This window comes from Chrysemys picta, chromosome 10 (genome assembly GCF_011386835.1).
Source record: "Chrysemys picta bellii isolate R12L10 chromosome 10, ASM1138683v2, whole genome shotgun sequence".
Lineage (NCBI taxonomy): Eukaryota > Metazoa > Chordata > Testudines > Emydidae > Chrysemys > Chrysemys picta.
The window spans coordinates 50,817,966-50,840,147 of NC_088800.1; the positions used below are offsets into that span (position 1 = coordinate 50,817,966).

Sequence of the window (22,182 nt, forward strand, 5' to 3'; positions counted from 1 at the left end):
TGAATAATTAAAAATACAGATTCAGCGAGGGTCTTCCAACTATTCCTCAGATTTAGAAATCATGGGCTAGTACAACTGTATGGCATATTTAGAGTGTCTAGTATGTTTCTGCTCCAACAACACTCCCACCCATGCAGCCTGTCTGTCTCTCAGTCAACCACCTCTGTGCCTTCCTCCACACGGCCTCATGTGCATGACACGACCTCCCTGAGCTTATTTGCAAGGCCCCTACAGTGTCCATGTTTAAGTCCCACTTCTGCCCTGTTGCCATCTACATTATATCATGTTGCCTGCAGCAAATATTGTTGATTTATATAGAAAATCCCTTTTGTTGTTTTCCTTCTCTGTTCTTTGCCTGCCTGTTCATCCTTACAATGTGAGTTCCAAGGGGCAGACACTCTCCCACCCTGTATGCCTGGAAAGCACCTGGCACATTGTGGACACTATTAAAAATAAACAACAACTTAGTTTGATGGATAGGATCTTCAACCAGTCAGCAAACAGAGGTGGAGTACAGGCCTACTCAAACAATCATAACCGATTTACAGGGTAAACTAGGTCAAGTGGCTAAAAGTCTCCATTCAAGCTAGACACTGACTAATCCACTATACATCTCTTTTAACATACCAGTTTTGTTACTCAAGTGACACTAAACTTTTCAAACCAGAAAAAGCCAAGATGTTGTTCCAAGTGTAAAGCTACTGCTAGGCACATTTTTTTCACCCTTTGCTGTGAATGCCCAAGAGTTCATAATTTCAGGGAGGATGAGACTGAAATTCTTTCATGTAAAATGAAGGACAACAAATTCAACTTCCTGTGCTGGTCACAGCAGTAGGCAGTTCATGTTTGTGCAGCATTTGGCAGCTCTGAAGTGCTACCTAAGCCCTACGTGTTGTTATTGCAACACATCAAGCTGCTGCTGCTGCTGGCAAAAAGGATAAATGAGTTTGCATGAGGGGAGCTTCCACATTCCATCTACTTCTGGATTAAAGGCAACATTTTGAGGTTCAACCAAAGAAACTATATTGAAGAAAAGGATAAATATGGATGCATTCGTTTCTTTGAAGCTGACAAGTACTGTGACCCTAGTAAAGAAGGAATGCCAGGTTTTGATTGCCATGCACACTCCTATGTGGGATGGACAATGTAAGGCTCTGTGAAGTACTTACACTTCACTTGGGTGGTATAGCCATACAGAGCTCCTGTGTGCCTGCTATGCCCTCAAGAAATGGTCTCCACAACAATGCCGTCAGGCTGAGACATGCCAGAGGCAGTATGGCTGACTCACAGGGTTCCAAAATCCTGAGTCAGGCCCCAGGAAATCATGAGACTGGCTTAAAAATAAAGATGGCATTTTATTAAAAATAATAAACTTGTGCATACTCTGTATTTACCTTGTGGATTTTTTGTTGGTTTAAGCCTTTAGGGGTCAAGTTTTCAGCTTTTCTCTGTAACCAGGAGGGCCAGACACTCATTTTTTTATTTTTATGAAAGCAAACCATCTCACATTATCACATGACACCAGGAGCTAGGGCTGTAAGAAAAAACATTAAATATCACAAAACATAATAAAATTGCAAGAGTTGGCAAAACTGCTAAGGAGAGGCCATAGGAATCTAAGTTTCCTGAAAACCTGTGACCCCAGCACCACATGCAACTGGCACATAGGGGCAGTGGCTGCTATTTCCGCCCATAAGTCTTGGTTTGGGAAGGAGATTTCATCTGACATAGAGCCAAATATTCTTTTCTATTCAGGTTCAAACGCTGCGCCTATTGCTGTGGTATCTGGCTCCATGCAAGCGGAATGGGTAGTATTCTGAGCGCTTTGACCTTGAAAATGCTATGATACAGAACTGCCAAAGTTTAATCATTGTGCAGAAATGAATTTAAACTCTTTGTCCCTACTTTTAGTTTAGCTTTAGTCAAGCTTTCTTATTAAAAAAAATTCAAATCATGAATTCATGTCATGATGTCAAAAGTATAAATATTCCAATAGATTACTGGATGACATTTATCTATAATACCCAACCCTTACAGAGTGATTTTCATCAGTAGATCTCAAAGCACGTTACAAAGAAGGTCAGTATCATCCACATTTTACAGATTGGGAAACTAAGACATGGAGCGGAAAGTGACTTGTCCAAGGTCAGCCAGCAGCAGAGATGGGACAAGAACACAGAACTCCTGTATCCCACTCCAGTGCTCTATCCACCTTTTCATTCATCTTGCTTCATTTAACATACACCCACCTTTCCATGTAGGAGCAGAGAGCTGGATTTAGTTTATAAAGAAAGTAAGCAATAAAATCACTCTCAATGCTCACAGATTATAGTTTCTCTAAAAAGAATCAGATGGGTATCTTTTGTGAATCGGGTATTCAGGATTCTTTACACCCCCAGGAAATTGGTTGTAGCGAAGAAAAACAAGACCAATGCATGTGAGGACAAAAATCAATAGAGAAATGTTTTTGTCAAATGAGTATCTGTGACTGCTTTCTTCCACTGCACGCCAATGGAGACTTAACAAGAAGAAACAAGGGGTGAAATCCAGACTCCACTGAAGTCAATCACAACACTCTTATTGACTTCAGGGGAGTCAGGGTTTCACCCAAGGACCTCAGTTTATATTCACTATCGGCATGCAAGTGCAATAATAAAAAGACTCCTATGGCCATACAGCGCCTTGCTTGACAAGCGCACTCTGCTGACCCATAGCTGCCTCTGGGCTGGAAGGTGGCATGCACTGTACACAAACTCCATATGCAGTCTGTGCTGCTTACGCTTTCAGGGCTCTGCAGAACTCCATCCCCCACCTACACATCTTCCTTCCTCTCGCGCACACCATGTCCCACACCCTGCACTCCCTTGACACTGCTCCCTTTGTTTCCTTCACCTGCTTCCAACTTCATCTCTGCCCATAGCTCCGAGCAGCCTCTGAACTAACGCTGTCTACGAAACTAACAGGAGCAATCATTTATTCTGTGGCTGTTTCAACTGTATGGGGCACACCCCCTGCTGTGCTTACCAGCTTGTGCAGCAGGGGCGTTTCCAGAGGCGGTTACACTGATTCTCTAATGGATTTCCACGGAAATGGCATTTTTCACTCTTTCAGAATCCGAGGCAGCGATTCTCTTTCCTCAGCTTGCTACTGGCATCCCCTGAAAGGTAATAGCTGCCCGGGCATGCAAGCTTCAGCTGAACTATGCGTTGGTTACCAACACAGCCCACTGTGCATGGCAAGAAGCGGCCATGTTTGTTCCTCTTTATCACTCAGGCTGAGGGGCAGACCTGTATCCAATGGAGTCTGTATCCTCAGAAGGTGATTCCCGTTTCAACAGCACTGCAATCAACTCCATTAAGATCTCCTGTCAAAATAGGCCTGATCCAAATCCCATTGAAGTCAGATCATAGAGCAAGATGAGAGGTCAGTGTTGGGAGAGAAGGGGGTTATCAGATGGAAATCACTTTCCACATTATCTGCATTCCACCTCCACAATTTTTCTAACGCTTATCATAGAATCATAGAATATCAGAGTTGGAAGGGACCTCAAGAGGTCATCTAGTCCAACCCCCTGCTCAAAGCAGGACCAATTCCCAGCTAAATCATCCCAGCCAGGGCTTTGTCAAGCCGGGCCTTAAAAACCTCCAAGGAAGGAGACTCCACCACCTCCCTAGGTAACGCATTCCAGTGTTTCACCACCCTCCTAGTGAAATAGTTTTTCCTGATATCCAACCTGGACCTCCCCCACTGCAACTTGAGACCATTGCTCCTTGTTCTGTTGTCTGCCACCACTGAGAACAGCCGAGCTCCATCCTCTTTGGAACCCCCCTTCAGGTAGTTGAAGGCTGCTATCAAATCCCCCCTCATTCTTCTCTTCTGGAGACTAAACAATCCCAGTTCCCTCAGCCTCTCCTCATAAGTCATGTGCTCCAGACCCCTAATCATTTTTGTTGCCCTCCGCTGGACTCTTTCCAATTTTTCCACATCCTTCTTGTAGTGTGGGGCCCAAAACTGGACACAGTATTCCAGATGAGGCCTCACCAATGTCGAATAAAGGGGAACGATCACGTCCCTCGATCTGCTGGCAATGCCCCTACTTATACAGCCCAAAATGCCGTTAGCCTTCTTGGCAACAAGAGCACACTGTTGACTCATATCCAGCTTCTCGTCCACTGTGACCCCTAGGTCCTTTTCTGCAGAACTGCTACCTAGCCATTCGGTCCCTAGTCTGTAGCAGTTCATGGGATTCTTCCGTCCTAAGTGCAGGACTCTGCACTTGTGAACCTCATCAGGTTTTTTTCGGCCCAATCCTCTAATTTGTCTAGGTCTCTCTGTATCCGATCTCTACCCTCTAGTGTATCTACCACGCTCCTAGTTTAGTGTCATCTGCAAACTTGCTGAGAGTGCAGTCCACACCATCCTCCAGATCATTAATAAAGATATTAAACAAAACCGGCCCCAGGACCGACCCTTGGGGCACTCCGCTTGAAACCGGCTGCCAACTAGACATGGAGCCATTCATCACTACCCGTTGAGCCCGACGATCTAGCCAGCTTTCTATCCACCTTACAGTCCATTCATCCAGCCCATACTTCTTTAACTTGGCGGCAAGAATACTGTGGGAGACCGTATCAAAAGCTTTGCTAAACTCAAGGAATAACACATCCACTGCTTTCCCCTCATCCACAGAGCCAGTTATCTCATCATAGAAGGCAATTAGGTTAGTCAGGCACGACTTCCCCTTCGTGAATCCATGCTGACTGTTCCTGATCACTTTCCTCTCCTCTAAATGTTTCATAATTGATTCCTTGAGGACCTGCTCCATGATTTTTCCAGGGACTGAGGTGAGGCTGACTGGCCTGTAGTTCCCCGGATCCTCCTTCTTCCCTTTTTTAAAGATGGGCACTACATTAGCCTTTTTCCAGTCATCTGGGACCTCCCCCGATCGCCATGAGTTTTCAAAAATAATGGCTAATGGCTCTGCAATCTCACCCGCCAACTCCTTTAGCACCCTCGGATGCAGCGCATCCGGCCCCATGGACTTGTGCACGTCCAGTTTTTCTAAATAGTCCCGAACCACTTCTTTCTCCACAGAGGGTTGGTCACCTTCTCCCCATGCTGTACTGCCCAGTGCAGCAATCTGGGAGCTGACCTTGTGCGTGAAGACAGAGGCAAAAAAATCATTGAGTACATTAGCTTTTTCCACATCCTCGGTCACTAGGTTGCCTCCCTTATTCAGTAAGGGGCCCACACTTTCCTTGATTTTCTTCTTGTTGCTAACATACCTGAAGAAACCCTTCTTGTTACTCTTAACATCTCTTGCTAACTGCAACTCCAAGTGTGATTTGGCCTTCCTGATTTCACTCCTGCACGCCTGAGCAATATTTTTATACTCCTCCCTGGTCATTTGTCCAATCTTCCACTTCTTGTAAGCTTCTTTTTTGCGTTTAAGATCAGCAAGGATTTCACTGTTTAGCCAAGCTGGTCGGCTGCCATATTTACTATTCTTTCTACACATCGGGATGGTTTGTTCCTGCAACCTCAATAAGGATTCTTTAAAATACAGCCAGCTCTCCTGGACCCCTTTGCCCTTCATGTTATTCTCCCAGGGGATCCTGCCCATCTGTTCCCTGAGGGAGTCAAAGTCTGCTTTTCTGAAGTCCAGGGTCCGTATTCTGCTGCTCTCCTTTCTTCCTTGTGTCAGGATCCTGAACTCGACCATCTCATGGTCACTGCCTCCCAGGTTCCCATCCACTTTTGCTTCCCCTACTAGTTCTTCCCTGTTTGTGAGCAGCAGGTCAAGAAAAGCTTTGCCCCTAGTTGGTTCCTCCAGCACTTGCACCAGGAAATTGTCCCCTACACTTTCCAAAAATTTCCTGGATTGCCTGTGCACCGCTGTATTGCTCTCCCAGCAGATATCAGGGTGATTAAAGTCTCCCATGAGAACCAGGGCCTGCGATCTAGCAACTTCTGCTAGTTGCCAGAAGAAAGCCTCATCCACCTCATCCCCCTGGTCTGGTGGTCTATAGCAGACTCCAACCACGACATCACCCTTGTTGCTCCCACTTCTCAACTTTATCCAGAGACTCTCAGGTTTTTCTGCAGTTTCATACCGGAGCTCTGAGCAGTCATACTCCTCTCTTATATACAACGCAACTCCCCCACCTTTTCTGCCCTGCCTGTCCTTCCTGAACAGTTTATATCCATCCATGACAGTACTCCAGTCATGTGAGGTATCCCACCAAGTCTCTGTTATTCCAATCACATCATAGTTCCCTGACTGTGCCAGGACTTCCAGTTCTCCCTGCTTGTTTCCCAGGCTTCTTGCATTTGTGTATAGGCACTTAAGATAACTCCTCGATCATCCCTCTTTCTCAGTCTGAGACAGGAGTCCTCCCCTCTTGCGCTCTCCTGCTTGTGCTTCCTCCCAGGATCCCATTTCCCCACTTACCTCCGGGCTTTGGTCTCCTTCCCCCGGTGAACCTAGTTTAAAGCCCTCCTCACTAGGTTAGCCAGCCTGCTGGCGAAGATGCTCTTCCCTCTCTTCGTTAGGTGGAGCCCGTCTCTGCCTAGCACTCCTTATAACTGATCAAAACCAAAATTCTCTGAACTTGTCCCAACTGAGCTTATCCTCACTAAGGTCTAAGTCCAGAGGAAGTTAGACGTTGTGAAAAGAAGCCATTTTTGCCTTATCTAAGGAATTCATTTTAGCATCTGAAAAAATACAATCGTGACTATTTCAAAACAAAAGAAAACAAAAGGTATCTGGGGGAGTTGTAATGGCAGGTGGTGAGCATGCTCCTCTCTAGACCTGTTTGACAGGTGAAGACTGCTCTGTGACTGCAATCATGAGCTGATGTGCATGAGGCATGGGGCCAGGGTTGTGCCCACACCTCTTACAGACACATGCCTTCTGAGGCTGGAGCACTGGCCAGCTTCCTTGCTTGGGCTCCCGGAGCACAGCCATCCAGATCATGCTGCCTCCTCTTTGGCTGCATTAAGCTGGGGGAGAGGCAATCACTCTCTCTTCCCCCTTCTAGTGAACTCATATAGGACAGCCACAATTTGGTCCTTAACTGAGAGTAGCCTGTAAACAAGCTGGCATATGTGTATCTGCACTGCTGAGGCCTACAGGGCAGGATACCAGAGCTGCTCAACAGTTGTCAGGTTCCAGCTCCTGGAACTGCCCCATTACATTGCTGCACCTTGGGGTCTGAACGTCACCTGTTCTATTCCCCCCGGGCTGCCACTCTGCAGTGACAGTCGTGGGAGCTATGCTCATTCCAGTGGGCTGGGCATCTCTTTGAAACCACAGAAATGGAGAAGCAGGTTTTTCTCTGCTGCCAAGACAGAGACCTGATGTCAAAGCTGCTGGCTGGCTCTCTCGGGATTGTCCGTGTTCAGTTCTAACAGAGCACACACATTCATTAGGAGTGTTAGATGGCAGAGCTAGGTTGTTTCTTTTATAAATCAGCCTTTTGTCTTCAGTTTTCAGAACGGAATGGGTTTCTCTGAAAACTACATTGAGCTGCAAATTTTGAGCTGAGCACCAAGGCAGGTAACATGCTGCACTCCGCCTCAATCAATTCCGAGACAGCAGGAACAAAAACCACTTTCTACCACACTACTTCCTGCTGCCACCACAGCCAGCTCTGGGTCATCTTTGCTCTACTGCACCTGCTATTTCAATGTACAGCAGAAACCTCACAGACAAGACAGGAAAGAAACAATCCAGACTCCTTGGGAAATGGGATGGCTCACGAGATGGGTAATCAGATGGAGAACCTTTTGCCTATACTCCAGTCCAGGTTAGTAGTAAATGAAAGTCAGTGACACTGACCTGTCTCCCAGGGGCGCTGCCAGGCTGAATTCATTAATGTCTGTGATGCACTATGAGATCCCCACATGCGAGGCACCTCAAAAATGCACAATATTCCCATCTGCCAGCTGGTCACCAGGGACTGGCCCTTTAACAGCATTAGGCCCAGCTTAAACCGAGGCTGATGACCCAAGGATCAGGTGATTATAAAAGCTACTGGTGCTAGTGGGGAGCGAAAGCTACAGCAAGCAGGCTGGCTCTTGTGGGAGGCCCTGGAGCAGGGTGACTCTCAGGCAAGCAGCTGGTAGAATGGGAACCTGTAGGGAATAGACAGGCCCCAGGTAGGGGGAAGGTATGAGTGATGTCTCTACTAGTTTTCTGTGGAAGTAAGCAAGTGGAAGCACTGAGAAAAGGACCTGAAGCAGATGCGGGATGTGGTGTCCATAGAATCATAGGGTTGGAAGGGACCTCAGGAGGTCATCTAGTCCAACCCACTGCTCAAAGCAGGACCTAATCCCCAACTAAATCATCCCAGCCAGGGCTTTGTCAAGCCTAACCTTAAAAATCTCTAAGGAAGGAGATTCCACCACCTGCCTAGGTAACCCATTCCAGTGCTTCACCACCCTCCTAGTGTTAATCACTCCTGGGCTGGAGAGACAGGCCAGCAGCTGACAGAACCTTTTGCAGGCCTACATGAAACATGTTGGTGCTCTCAGTCCCATTCCTCATTGCCATGGATCCACGTAACCAACCAGCCTTCTTGTGGGCAATCTAAGCAGGAGACCAAGGATTAAATGGACGATGGAGACAGCTTCCCTCCGACACCTCCAGGTGCCCCTTCCATACCAAGGCTGAAAGCATGGGGCAGCTGTGCCTGAAGGTTGCACTGCTATTGCCTATACTGTTCAGTGGACAGAGAACTTAATTCATTTTCCAGAGCTCTCAGATCTGGGATCTACCAGATCTGGGATCTGACACTCAATTCACTTTAATGTGGGCCCCTGAACAAAACTGAGAACAAACATTTTACTTCTTGCAACCTTTCGGTGTAGCATGTCAAGGCAGGGAAGCAGCCAGGAGTCCCCTTCCTGGGCACTCAGAAAACTCTGCTGTCAGGAGAAGAATGAAGATGTTACTGACAACTCCAGGGGTAGGTGTCCAGCTGTCTCCTTCTTCCAGCAGGCCGGCCACCTTGGTTTAACAAATAAGTCCCAGCACAGCCTTAGAACACCTAGACATATATGCCTGGGGAGCAGAGAAGCATTGGCTGAAAGGAAAGGAGCACGCCTAGTGGTTAGAACAGGGGAGTCGGCATATGGACTGCAGAGTTCCATTCCTGTTTCTGCCTTTGCCACGCCATGTGACCTTGCTCACTTATTATTTATTCATATTACATTCACACCTAGAACCAAGACCTGGGACCGAAAGAGCATAAAATCTAACTATACTGAGTGTGCGAGTATCATTACCTGCATTGTACAATGGGGAATTGAGGCACAGAGATGAAGTGACTTGACCCAAGATCACCCAGGAAGTCAGCAGCAGAGCCAAAAACTGACCCCAGGCCATATGGTCTGGCTATACAGCATACCCCTGTGGCAGTGAGTCTCAGAGCCTGGATCTACAGACTTTGGCTTGTGCTACGGCATTAAAAATAGCCATGTAGGTGTTTGGGCTTGGGCTGGAGCCCGAGCTCTGGAACCCACTCCCATCCTCAGACTTCAATGTCCAAACATCCACGTGGCTATTTTTAGCACTATAGCACAAGCCCCGCAAGCCGGTGTCTGTAGACCTGGACTCTGGGACTGGCTGCTGTGAGGTTTTTGGTTTTGGTTGTAGTTTTTTTGCCATGTAGACATGCCCTTAGTCCCAGTCTAGAGCCTCAGCCACAAGACCATCCTTACACTCAAATCATTAACATGCTGATGCCTCAGTTTACCCATCTGTTACATGAGGGCATAATACTGCCTATCTCATAGGTGTGCTGTGAGGCTAGTTAATGTCGGCAAACTCCCTCAGTACTGGAGAACCTCCAGATCCAAAAAGCTATTTAAATATACAGTATTGTTATAGGCAGTGCTGGTAGCACCCCCTGACACCTTCCATCACAAAGACCCTGTTTTCAATTGCTTATAACTTTGTCAAACTTTAATTGTTTGTGCCAAATTTTTCCATACTGGGTGTCTGCCTCAGACTGTATTGTGTTAAAAAAATTCAGATGAAATGGTTCAATTGTTTCCAAGAATGAGACTCGGGAAAAACATTGTTTTGCCCATGTTAAAAAATGTTAAAAGACCATTTCTTTGAGACGCTCTAGCACCCTGTTCGGACCAAGGACTTGAAATCTGGCCACGGGGGAGTGCGGGGGTGGGGGTGGCGTTGGAGTCAAGGAGCTGTGTTTTCAACATATAAAGTGCTCTGTAATGCTACAGAGTCTGAAAACTCACACCTCAGGTGTCTCCAATTGGGCACGCAAAACCACTGGATACTTTTGACCCTTCTCTCTCTCTCTCTCTCTCTCTGCATCTGGATAACAGCACCCCCTTGCCTCAGAGGGGCTCGTGAAAACAGACATTTGTGAAGAACTCAGATGCTATAGTGATGAGTGTCATAGCAAATCCCACAAAGAAATTAATAATTCTGTACTCAGAGCAAGGTTTGAATAGTGTGCAGGAAATAAAACTTTGGGCCATGCACTGACCAATGAGGAGAAAACAAAATACTAAATAGCTGCTCATTCAGTGAACACAGTCCATCCTGTGCACTGAATGAAGCAGGAATCCTATGAAAAAACAGTGTGTGATCATGTAATTAAAATCTATCATAATGCATACGCACAAGGGTCCCAATTAAGATTGCACAGGCAACATGAATTCTGGTATTTTCTATTTTTTGAGCGCTTAACTTGGCAAACTTAATGTTCTTTTCATGTAGTTTTGTGTGTGTGTGAGAATAGTTACAAATTCGCATACCATCTCCCCCTTTTCTTCCTACCCTATCCACTTCCTTGAGAAATCAAACCTAGGGTTACCATATTTCAGCGAGCAAAAAAGAGGACGGGAGGAGCCCCGCCCTAGCCCCGCCCCTGCCCCTCCCACTTCCCGCCCCCCCCCTGACCTCCCAACCCTCCCCCCGTTCCTTGTCCCCTGACTACCCCCTCCTGGGACCCCTGCCCCTAACTGCCCCCCAGGACTATCTAAGCCTCCCTGCCTCTTGTCCCCTGACTGCCCCAACCTTTATCCACACCCCCACCCCCAGACAGACCCCTGGGACTCCCACGCCCCATCCAACCACTCCCCACCCACTGACAGCCCCCCCCCAGAACTCCCAACCCATCTAAACCCCTCTGCTCCCTGTCCCCTGACTGCTCCGATCCCTCTCCGCACTCCTGCCCCCTGACAGCCCCCCCCAGAACTCCCAACCCATCTAAACCCCTCTGCTCCCTGTCCCCTGACTGCTCCGATCCCTCTCCCCACTCCTGCCCCCTGACAGCTCCCCCCCAGAACTCCCAGCCCCCTACCCCCCCCGCTCCTTGTCCCCTGACTGCTCCGATCCCTCTCCCCACTCCTGCCCCCTGACAGCTCCCCCCAGAACTCCCAACCCATCTAAACCCCTCTGCTCCCTGTCCCCTGACTGCTCCGATCCCTCTCTCCACTCCTGCCCCCTGACAGCTCCCCCCCAGAACTCCCAGCCCCCTACCCCCCCCCCCGCTCCTTGTCCCCTAACTGCCCCCTCCTAAGACCCCCCCCCAACTGCCCCCCAGGACCCTACCCCCTACCTGTACCCTGACTGCCCAAAACTTTCTCCACTGCCCCCAAAAAGCCCCCCCTGTTTCTTGACCTCCACCTCCAGAACCTTCCTGCCCCCTGACCTCCTTACCCTGCTGCTCAGAATAGAGTTGGGCTCTGTGCAGCCGAGCCGGACACGTGGCTGAGCTCCCGAGCACAACAAAACCCGGTCTGGCCCTGCACAACAAAACCCGGTCTGGCCCTGCACAGTGTTGCCGGACTGGGCTGCAAGGCAGCTGCTGGCTCAGAATGCAGGGCGGATCCGGCTCCTCTACAGCTGCTCCCGAGTCCAGCCCGGGACTTCCCTGCAGCCCTCCCAGCCACTCTCTGCTAATCCCGGACATTGTGAGAGCTTTGCAAATTCCCCCCGGACGCTATTTTTAGCACACAAAAGGAGGACATGTCCGGGGAAATCCGGACGTATGGTAACCCTAATCAAACCAACATATAGCACAGGGGATTCCTGCCAATATTCTTGACAGCAACTGGCAGAAAATTGGGCCCAGATGCCTATGATAAACCTGGATTCAACCTCTTCCCCCCCCCCTTTCTTGGGTTACTTTTTATTTTTTGGTGGGGTGAGGGAAGAAACTCAAGAAAGAAGAAGTAGGGAATGGGAACAAGAAAGTTGCAACATAAGAGACACAGGGAAAAAAAAAGTTTAAAAGAAATCCCAGTAGAGTTGTGGAGAAGAAGAAAGAGCCCAGACGAGCCAGGCAAGACAGAGAGAGACAGAAAGCAGGAAAAGCCTAACTAGAATGGAGACAGAGATACTACAAAATCACAGTGACATCATGCGGGAGTCAGAGTGGTTTCCAAAACAACTCCAAACTTCAGAAGAGAGAGAAAATGTATGAGAAATAGAAATGAGATGAGCCTCTATTCTTAGAGAAAGCTGGAACCAGAGCTTGACAAGTCTGCAGAGCCAACTAAACCAGCTCCAGTCGTCCTTTTTGGTTTTAATTGGCGGAGCGTGCTCTGGGAAGCAGGCGGACGGGGAGACAAAGGTTACTGCATGGTTAGGCAACATCTGAAAGGAAATTCTTTATGGCGTTTTCCCAATCAACGTGTGCAATAAAATTACAATTCCCCGCAGCCCTTCCGCAAAGGCCAATACCGGACACCCCCAAAAAACACAGCCTCAGCAAAACAATGAGCAGCGCCCGAGACAGACGCACAGGGAAAGTAAATACTAAATAGATAGAAACCATACATGCAGAATAGTTCTGATACTTGTCATGCTTCTGCCCCAGCCTGTTCAGATTAGTGGGTTTGCAGTTGGGTTTTCGAGGGGGATGGAAGCCATGGAGTGCAGAGATGCTTATCAAGGGTGAAATTAAGTTCGTTTGGAGTTGGAGGGGGAGCAAAGTGAGAAGAGGAAAGGAATAAGGGCCCAATCCTGCAGGGTACTGAGCATCCTTCACTCCGGGAGCTCCTGGATGAGCTCAGCACCTGGCAGGATTGGGCCCTAAATGAACAAAGCTAACACTAGTTAGCTGGTTTTCCCAGTCAAAGGATCCATCATCTCCTGCTTATTACCCCTACTCCACCAAATCAACATTCCCCCAACCCCATTACTACAATAGGGAGGCAATGTCAGGCATCCCACGGACACTCCCAAAAAGGGAGGGCAATGGAAAGCCAACTGGACTGTTTTAGATAGAAGTTTTGTCACAATGGGGATGACCTGGTAATTGAGCAACTCCTGTTGCCCTGGATGGGCAAATTTACCTTCCTGCTGGCACAAAAAGTGGGGAACTGTGTATCAAACAGAGCTGTGTGTTACAGACAGAGTGCTCGTTTCTCCTTTAGCTTGATTCGCAAAAAATTCCCCATGGGGAAAAATCTGGTAGGCTGGGTTCTACCCCCCATCCCGCTGATCTGCCTTTGGAAATTCATTTTATTGCCCTGCATCCAGGGTGGAGTCAAAATGGGATGGCAGGTCTCATCCTCCCAGGAGACTGGCTTTGTGGATAAGCGCTGAACATACCGGGGGGCCAGCTGATCTGCTGCAATGTGCTCCTGGAGACCAGCTGGCAAACTACTGATTATGCACATGAGTGCCTGCTGCCCCAGCAGCATCAGGTAGCATGCTGTGCTTTGCATGTGTGACAGAGAAGCTGCCAATAATCCTCCAAACTTGCAGGAGGCAGTTGCAGCAGACAGGCTGACCAGCTCTTTTCTCTCTGGGTCCTTGGTGCTGGGCAAAGGTGAAATCAAGCCATGATGGCCCATTTGCCTGCATGTGTCATGTTGCACTCACCTCAGGCTAACTGTAAGGAGTTCTTAGGAAAGAGGACATGGGCAAGATGTTCACCATGCCTGATAAAGCTCTGTGATCACTCCTGCTGGCCAAATCCTCTCCCCTCGCCTCTAAATTGGGGCCATCAGGTAATAGGGCCAAGTTGTTGCAGGCAACGTAGGATGGCAAGTTTGCCCATGTAGCTGTTTTGCAGACTTCATTACTGTAATTATGGGGAGAGTTCTTGGGAATGGAAAAGCCAAACCCTGAACAGGATGCAGATCACAGCCTGTAAGCTCTGTGATTGCGGTCGCTGCTGGTACAGAGCATCCTGCAAGAGCTGCAGTATGTGGCAATGTGGCAAAATTCCCTTCTGCATGCACTAGAATGAATTAGTGCACAGCAAGCCAAGCATTCAGCTCACAGGGCAAGGTGTGCATTAGCAACTGCCTGCACCTGTCATCCACAAAGTGGCTCCATTCTCAGATCCTGATTTAAAAGTCATCATGTTTGCTTTCCTACCTGGGGGTGAGGAGAGCCTGAGTCATCCTCTAGAAGAAACTAATAACTGCGCATGGGAGATGGGCTCACCCCATACATCAGTCAGCATGAATCACTGGCTTTCCTGCCTGCACAACGTATTGTCACTGCACTGAGTCAGTACGGCTGTGCAGGTTGACTAGAACAAGGGGGCAAGTTAAAAGAAAACGCAATAGAAATAAAAAAACGTCATTGGAGAGAATGGTGCTTCTTCCCACTCGTCTCCTTGGACAGTCTGAGGACCCTATAAGAAAGACCACAAAGGCTTCCAGCAAAATCATTGGCAAAAGACATGCGCTGGCAACCCTGCTTTTCACCAGACTTCCCACTCCAGCTGTATTTTCCCAATCAGGCTAGAAAACAAAACCTCAGGCCCAACAAGATGCAGTCTGAGGAGCATTATTCCGGGTGCAGCACATCCGGGTGCAGTGGGGAATGCACTTTCAAATGTCAATTTCCTCCTTTCTTAAAAAATCCCAACAATGTACTTTTATTTTGAAAAGATTCCCTTGACATATTTTCATCCTAATTTTAATACATACACACAGAGCCACACCCTCCCCCACAGCCCTTTCTCTTTCCCAAAACAAATCGCCATCCTATCATGCCATCAAAGGACCTTTTCAAAGCTGGTGGTTATTCCACTTCCACTTCATACCTAAGGCAGCCAGTCACTGGATTAAGGAGTTCAAGTCATTTCCCACCCACCACTAGAAAAGTCAAGCAATCTCCATCTCTTGGGAAGGCACAAACCACCCTTTCCTCAAAGCCAAAAGCCTCCCCCTCCCTTCTGGCTGCCAAAAACCCAGCCTGTCCCATCTCCCCTCACCCCCACCCAGCTGTCCCCAGCCTAGTAGTCACAGCCTCCAGCTTCCCCCGGGATGGCTCCCACAATCCACTCCTCAGCCGCCCAGGACAAAGAATCACTGCACACTGGGAAAGCCAAAGGCGGTGTAAAATAAATTCCATTTCACAGCAAAATAAAGACAACAGGATTCTGCACCGATGGTGTTATTCGTTCCACATTTAATTCAGTCACAGCCTCCACTACCTAGTTTCCTGAATTCAGCACCAGGATGCTGCAGAAAGCATAGGGGCCTTCCCAGTACAAGCTATCTCAAGCACTTATCCTGTCCTCATCACCACAGCAGCTGAGCACTTCACACCCTTTAATGTATTTATACTGACAACCCCCGGTAAGGCAGACAGGGCTGTTATCCCCCTGTTGCAGAGGGGGGAAACCGAGGCACAGAGCAGCTAAGTGATTTGCCTAAGGTCACACAGGAAGGCTGTGGCAGAGCAGGGGATTGAGGTCTCCCAAGTCCCAGGCTAGTGCCCTAACTACTGGACTATCTAAAGAACTAAGCCATGCACACTGTCTACCTGCTGTTTCCTTCTGGGTAGATGGTAAATGGGGCTGTACCGTACAATTTGATTGTCTGAGCAGAACAGGCAGGCCATGTCATATACCTTCTTGCATATTCACCTACCCCTCAATGATTCCACTGGTGGGATGAAGAGGTGGTGCTCTGGCAGGCGGAAGAAAGGCAGCTGCTTCTCCAAAGTTAAGGTGCAGAAGGACCAGGTTGGAGAATAATGGAAAGAATATTATAATAGCATTCTCTGAATCGAGAGCGTGCCCTCACCTAGAATACTGCATCCTATTCAGGTCAGGACATCTCGAAAGGATCCTGCAGAATTAGAGAGGATTCAGAGAAGTGTGATGACAATGACTGGGGCCTCGGAAAAGTCTCCTATGAAGAGAGATTGGAAAGATTGGGATTTGTACCTTAGAAAGGAGATGAATGAGAGACAATATGATAAAAGTGGTAAAATAACGAATGGGATAGAGAAGGGAGAGCGGGAGCTTCTGTTCTCTCTGTCTCATAACTCAAGAACGGGGGGGGGGGAGGATAATTAACAAAACTGAAAGGGAACAAATTCACAACTAACAAATAAATACTTTTTCAGTCAATTAATAATTAGCCTGTGGAACTCACTGCCACAGGATGCATGTAGGCCAAAAATTGAGCAATGTTCAAGGGGAGATTGGACATTTATATAGTTAACAAGAATATCCAGAGTTAGAACAGACAATGCAAAACAAACAGTTTGGGAAGCGATACAAATTGCATGCTTCAGGACTCAGAGCAATACCTAACTATTAGGGATTGGGATGAAACCTTTAATGGGGAGCAAATTATCCCACATCTGCTAACTGCGGGGTTCTTGCATCTTTTTCTGACACATCTGCTGCTGGCCACTGTCACAGACATGCTACTGGACCTGATGGACCACGGGTCTGATCCAGTCTGGCCCCTCCTATGCAGAAAGGCAGGCAGGGTGCAAATGTACTTTTATTAGTGTGGTGTTGATGTCACCAGAGAGATAGAGAATTTGTCAATGAAGGTGTGTTGGCGTGTGCACCCCACACAAGCCCTGAGTGGTGTTATGTGGGATGGAAGGGGCCAATTAACCTCACATGCAGCCAGACATTGATAGAACCTAACTACAGAAGAAACTCAGCTAGGAGGAGCTGGGACAGGATTAGGAAGCCAGGAAGAGAGAGCAGGAGGAGGCTACAGGGCTCAGGAGGCCTGCAGTCACTCTCCAGAGGGAAAAGGAGTAGGACAGGCACAAGGAGGAGATTCAGAGGGAGAATAAGCCTTGGAATCTTACCCTGGACTAGGGAGTCTGGCAAAAGCCAAGAGGGGTGAAGTAGCCAGGACAGCAGAGGATGCACCAGTTACAAACCCAGAGAGAGACCAGGAGATAGAAAGGTGGAGTAGGAAGGAAACCAGGGAAACAACAACAGGGATTGAGACTGAGCAGCCCTGGATTGCTAGTCTTAGGGTCCCAGGGGGTTCAGGTGGGCTCAGATTCCCCTACCAGCCACTGGGAAGTGGCACAGGACCCAGAGCAGGGACGGAGACCAACTGAGGCACATCTAGAAAGCTTGTCCAGGGGGACTTTGATAGCCCAGAAAAGGGGACTGCATAGGGACCTGACCAGATGACTGAGTCACAAAGAGAGAGAGGGACCACAGTGTGAGCAATCAACAACAGGGGGCACCCATACGGGGCAAGAGCTAATTCCCAGACCTAGACAAATGGAGGCTCACCTGCGGTGAGTGAAGCCCTTAAGAAAAGGCTATACAAATATTTTGTAGCATGGTGATCACATGTGCAATTCTACCAGCAAGCCAGTCTTCACGGCAGCGCCTTATACATCTTATTCCTGACCTCCCATACAACCCTGTTATTCCAGTTTTATGCCCATACACAAGAGACCTCGTTGCCAGGGGACCTCAAACCTGACCTGTGGTAAACATAGGAACTGCCATGCCAGTATGCCAGGCTAGGATGACAGTGCCTAAAGAGACCCCATTGTTTTAGCACTCAGCAATCAAGGAAAAGAGGCAACCCCTGACTTGAAAGGCTGGTGGTCCACCTAGTTCCGGATCCTGTCTATAACAAGAGCCAGCACCAGATGGCTCCAGAAAAAGATGTAAGAAACCCTGTAATGAAAAATTATGGAATAACCTAGCCAGAAGGAATGTTTATTTCTAACCCTGTCAATTAGCAATTGGCCTATTGTCTGGAGAATGAGGGATTGTATCTCTTAGATATGTTTGCTTTCTACCTTATATATCTGTGGATGTTCTCCTTATCCACATGAATGTCTCATCCATCGCTAAAACCAACTACACTCTTGGATGATCTCTCACAGCAAAATAGTTTCACAAGTTAATTAGTCATTGTATATAAAAAAGGATTTCCTTGTATCAGTTCTACACTGGCTGCCTTTCTACTTCGCTGGATGACTCCGTGCATTTATGTTATGAGGAAAAGTAAATAGGAGCACCCAAACGATCCCTCACTGTTCAAATCCTCATCCCAATGACATCTCTGCCAAGAAACTCCAACTCACCCTGCAGGACCTGCTGCTATTCCTGTGCTGAGACCCCGCGCACAGCTCTGCCAATGCCCCTCAATCCTGGCCTGGCACTTCCTGCCATTCCAGTGCTGGGACCCCATGCACAGAGTGACCACCTTTCCAAAAGGCAAAAGTGGGAGATGTGCCCCCTTCCCTGGCCCCGCCCCTGCTCCTTCTTTTCCCCTTGAGGCCCTGCCCTCTGGCCAGGCCAGAAGCCAGAACTGGGCCATGGTAAGAGCCACCCAGGGAGCCCGAGCTGCTGTGGGGAGTCCCAGACCGGGATGCTGGAACAATTTGTATAGTGGGGGTGCTGAGAGCCATTGAACCAAACTGTAAACCCTGTCATGATGGAAACCACTTCAAGCCACGGGAAGCAGCCGCACCCGCAACATCCCTAGTTCCGCACCTATGCCCCAGGCCCTTCACCTGCCTGGGGCAGTGAGGCCCAAGAGCAGCCACTGGCCCATGTGCCCACTCCCCAGGCCACACCATCCTGGGCAGGTGGAGGATCTGGGGCTCCCCGCAGTGACTCAGGCTCCCTGGGCAGCTTTTATGACAGGCTGGCTCCAGCTTCCTGCCTGGCCAGGGGGTGGGGCTTCAGGGGAAAGAGGAAGACCAGGGGGTAGGGACTCGTGGTGAGAGGGGCTAAGGCCCACCTTAGCCCCCGCCCCCACACACCGGGAAGAGGCTGGTGCTGCCCCTGAACCTCGGGCAAGCGAAGAGCAGCGCTCCAGGGAATCTGGGACAAATGCTGTTCCGGAGTCATTCAGCCTGGAGCTAGGACTGGAACTCTGCATTTCAGGACTGTCCCACCCAATTCAGGATGGGTGGTCACCCGACGCACACAGCTCTGCCAGTGCCCCTCCACCCTGGCCTGCAGCATCTCCTGCTATTCTAGTGCCAGCTCCAGCCAGCTCCCTCCAGCTCTCCCAATAAATGTGGGTTGTGACCTAGAAAGTCCTCTGATATTTCATTCCTAGGGCCCCTCTGAACAGACTGACAGTTGTGCCAGACTGCGGTGGTTCTGTCCTGTTGGGAAACCTTCCATAGGGAAGGCGACTACTGAACTTATTACCATGTGTTACCCAAACCAGGAATTTTGCTTTGGCCTCCAGAAATGCAGCTAGCACACTAATCCCACTGAACCATTGAGTCTAAAAAATTAGGTCACCCAAGTTTTCTCAAATAAGGCTTTAATTTAGCTCTAATAGCATAGTAACTATATGTTAAATAAACACCAATTGATTATTAAGAACATATTTATTGAGGCTTGGCAGACATGTAATAAGATATGCACGTATTACATAGCTGTGAAGCCATATTAAATATGCTCCTAATGACCAACTGGTATTTATTTAACATTCAATAACCATTGCAATGAGATGTCTCTCTAGATTTAATAAGACAGTTATTGTATGCTAATTAAATTCCCGTTGATTATCAAAAACATATTGAACCGAGGTTGAAACCAGTAAGAACTATATGTTATTACATAGCTGCTAAACCTCAAATATCTTCTTAATATTTAATTGGTATTTATTTTACATACAATCGTTGTCCTTGTAAGTTTGCAGCTCAGTGTTTCTAGAGACCAAAGCTTGTTGCTTCTACAAACGATTTCATTGTTGAGATAGTTTGACCAATAAAAATAAATGAGGGCAGTGGGAGGCTTACTCCTGTGTAACCTGACCTATGAAAGCTCAACGTCCAGTACACCCACTTCTAGAGCGCCTGCTGGGTGCTGGGAACGCCACTGGCATGCCTGCACAGGAAGCAAGGAATCTGGAAGGCTGCCCTCATGTGGTTAACAATCTAGGCACTCAGGGTGGATTCCTGCAGGCCGCAGAACATTCATAGTGCAACGGGCCGACATAGCTTGGCTTTGCATCAGAGATAGTGGTGAGGCCTTAGTGCAGAGGAGCCATGAAGGGAGACTCCCCATGTGGCAATCCCAGTTGCAAAATGTCAATGGCTTCTTAGTGGTTGCACTTGGCAGGTAGGCTTTGTAACACTGCAGTGGTCCTCGTCTACTGGTTCCTCCAACTGAACCCAACAGAGACCAGTAGAAGACTTTGATGGAATCTACTGGAATTTATCACTAAGTTCCAAAGCCCCTGTGTGCTGTGAAGCATGGATGTGGAGGAGAGAGAGTAGTGGCAGGCCAGGGGTGTGGCCAGTGTGTCTATGAGCTACCTAGATCCACTGGCCCAAAAGCAGAAGCTCAGGAGGAACAGCAGCCTGAGGGTACTACACAGTCCCTTACCCTGCTGTAGCGCCCGTCCAGCACATATGGTGCCAGCTGCAGCATGGAGCTAAAGACTCCAATCTTCAGGCCTAGAGTCACATGGGCAGGGGCACAGAGCGGTAACTCAGGCTGGGCACTCTTTGAAATCTTCACCACTGGGCAGCTGATCTTTCCAGTGTCGCTGGGGGGACGGGGACAGGCAGAAATGAATCAATATCGTGGGGAAAGCAGTGAGTCAGCAGCATGTTGGCACCTGTGATATGACCCTTCCATTTAGCGCCCCCTCCAGGTGCTTTTTGCAAATACCTAAGGCAAACCCTATTGCTAGCAAAATATTATAAATACATATGCCTGTGCACATGCAGACTGTGCAAGAAACCCACTTAAAAATAGAAATGATGAAAGAGAATGAGTGAAGATAAAAATATTGAGAGAGGAAATCCAAAGCATCTTTTCCTCCCTTCACTCCTCTCCTGGCCTCAGTCATGTTGGTGTAACTGGGTTTAGACTGTGAGCTACATACTCAGATCCTGGAAGGTGAGTCAAGGGTCTGGAACTTGAGTTTGGCATCAGCCAAACCCGATGGCAATTGTATTCTGAGCTCATCTATCTCATTCTGAGGAACTTCAAAGTGTCAGTTCCTGGTTTTGCAGGGTTGTAATGGGGTGTACAGAGGAAGCTTCATAAATCCAAAAGTGATCCTCTGACTGGTTCTGTGGCTGGATATAGCTTGGAGAAACCAGAGGTTTACTCCAAGTTATATCCCAGGATGTAAAAGGGGACTGAATCATTCTCCTGACATGAATGGCATACCAGAGCAGTAAGAAAGCATTCCCACCATCTGACAAGGCTTTTCAATGTGTGTGGGGTTTCTAAATATCCCTCTTGAACATGCATCTTTGGAGGAAAACCTCTGTGTTACTCAACATTACTGAAAACAAAGAGATCCTTGGAGTCACATCATTTTAATCAAAGGAAAATGTTACAAGGAAAACTTGGCTGGACGCCTTTTCAGCTTGTGGGCAGGCTACTTCCCAGCTTCATTCTGCACATGCTCAGGGCAGGAGGAGAGTGAGAGACATTTCCTTTTTGGGGAGGAGAGATGGAATAATCTCCAAAACATGAAGCTGTAAGCAAGCATGTTTCCCAAATACACCTTTCTCCAGATACAGACCACACACTACATAAAGTCCCAAATTACCCCTGCCCTAGGTTTGGCTTTATTAACAAAGTAATTAACAATAATCGAAGCAAAAGTTCATCTCAAACCTTCCCCCTAAGCATGGTTGCTCCTAGGACTCCTCCTTCAGGAATGCTCAGCCCAAACCCTAGATCCTCTCTCCTCAAAGAACCTCTCCCACCTCCCTTACTTCTGTGTGGGGTAAGGAGGCTCCTGCTTCAGTAACTCAGGAAAACTCCCTTAACTTTTTCCCAGCAGGATTACATTGGGGTGTTTCAGGCAAACATTGCCACTTTAAAAAAGTATGCCTTGAAAACAAACTTAAGGCCTTTGATGAACCAGAGTTGCTACGCACCAACGGCTTAATTTTCATCAGTGGTGAGCATCATGCACCCAGCTGACATCAACTGGAGCTGTGTGTGTACAGCAGCT

The 22,182-nt window shown here is 48.1% G+C and overlaps 1 protein-coding gene across 22 annotated transcripts in view; it reads right to left on the reverse strand.

Annotated features, from left to right (window-relative positions):
* The window catches only part of LOC101934605 (ankyrin repeat and fibronectin type-III domain-containing protein 1-like), a 615,848-nt gene that overhangs the window by 189,436 nt on the left and 404,230 nt on the right, over positions 1-22,182 (reverse strand). The window contains exon 1 of one of the 22 annotated variants that reach the window (XM_042854154.2): positions 1,395-1,509. The exons of 20 other annotated variants lie outside the window; for them this stretch is intronic. In XM_042854154.2, coding sequence (XP_042710088.2) covers positions 1,395-1,502 — 108 coding nt within the window. In that variant the 5' untranslated portion in view covers positions 1,503-1,509. Of the gene's footprint in view, positions 1-1,394; positions 1,510-22,182 lie in introns of those variants that run through there. One more of the 22 variants, XM_042854155.2, reaches the window with a different exon arrangement.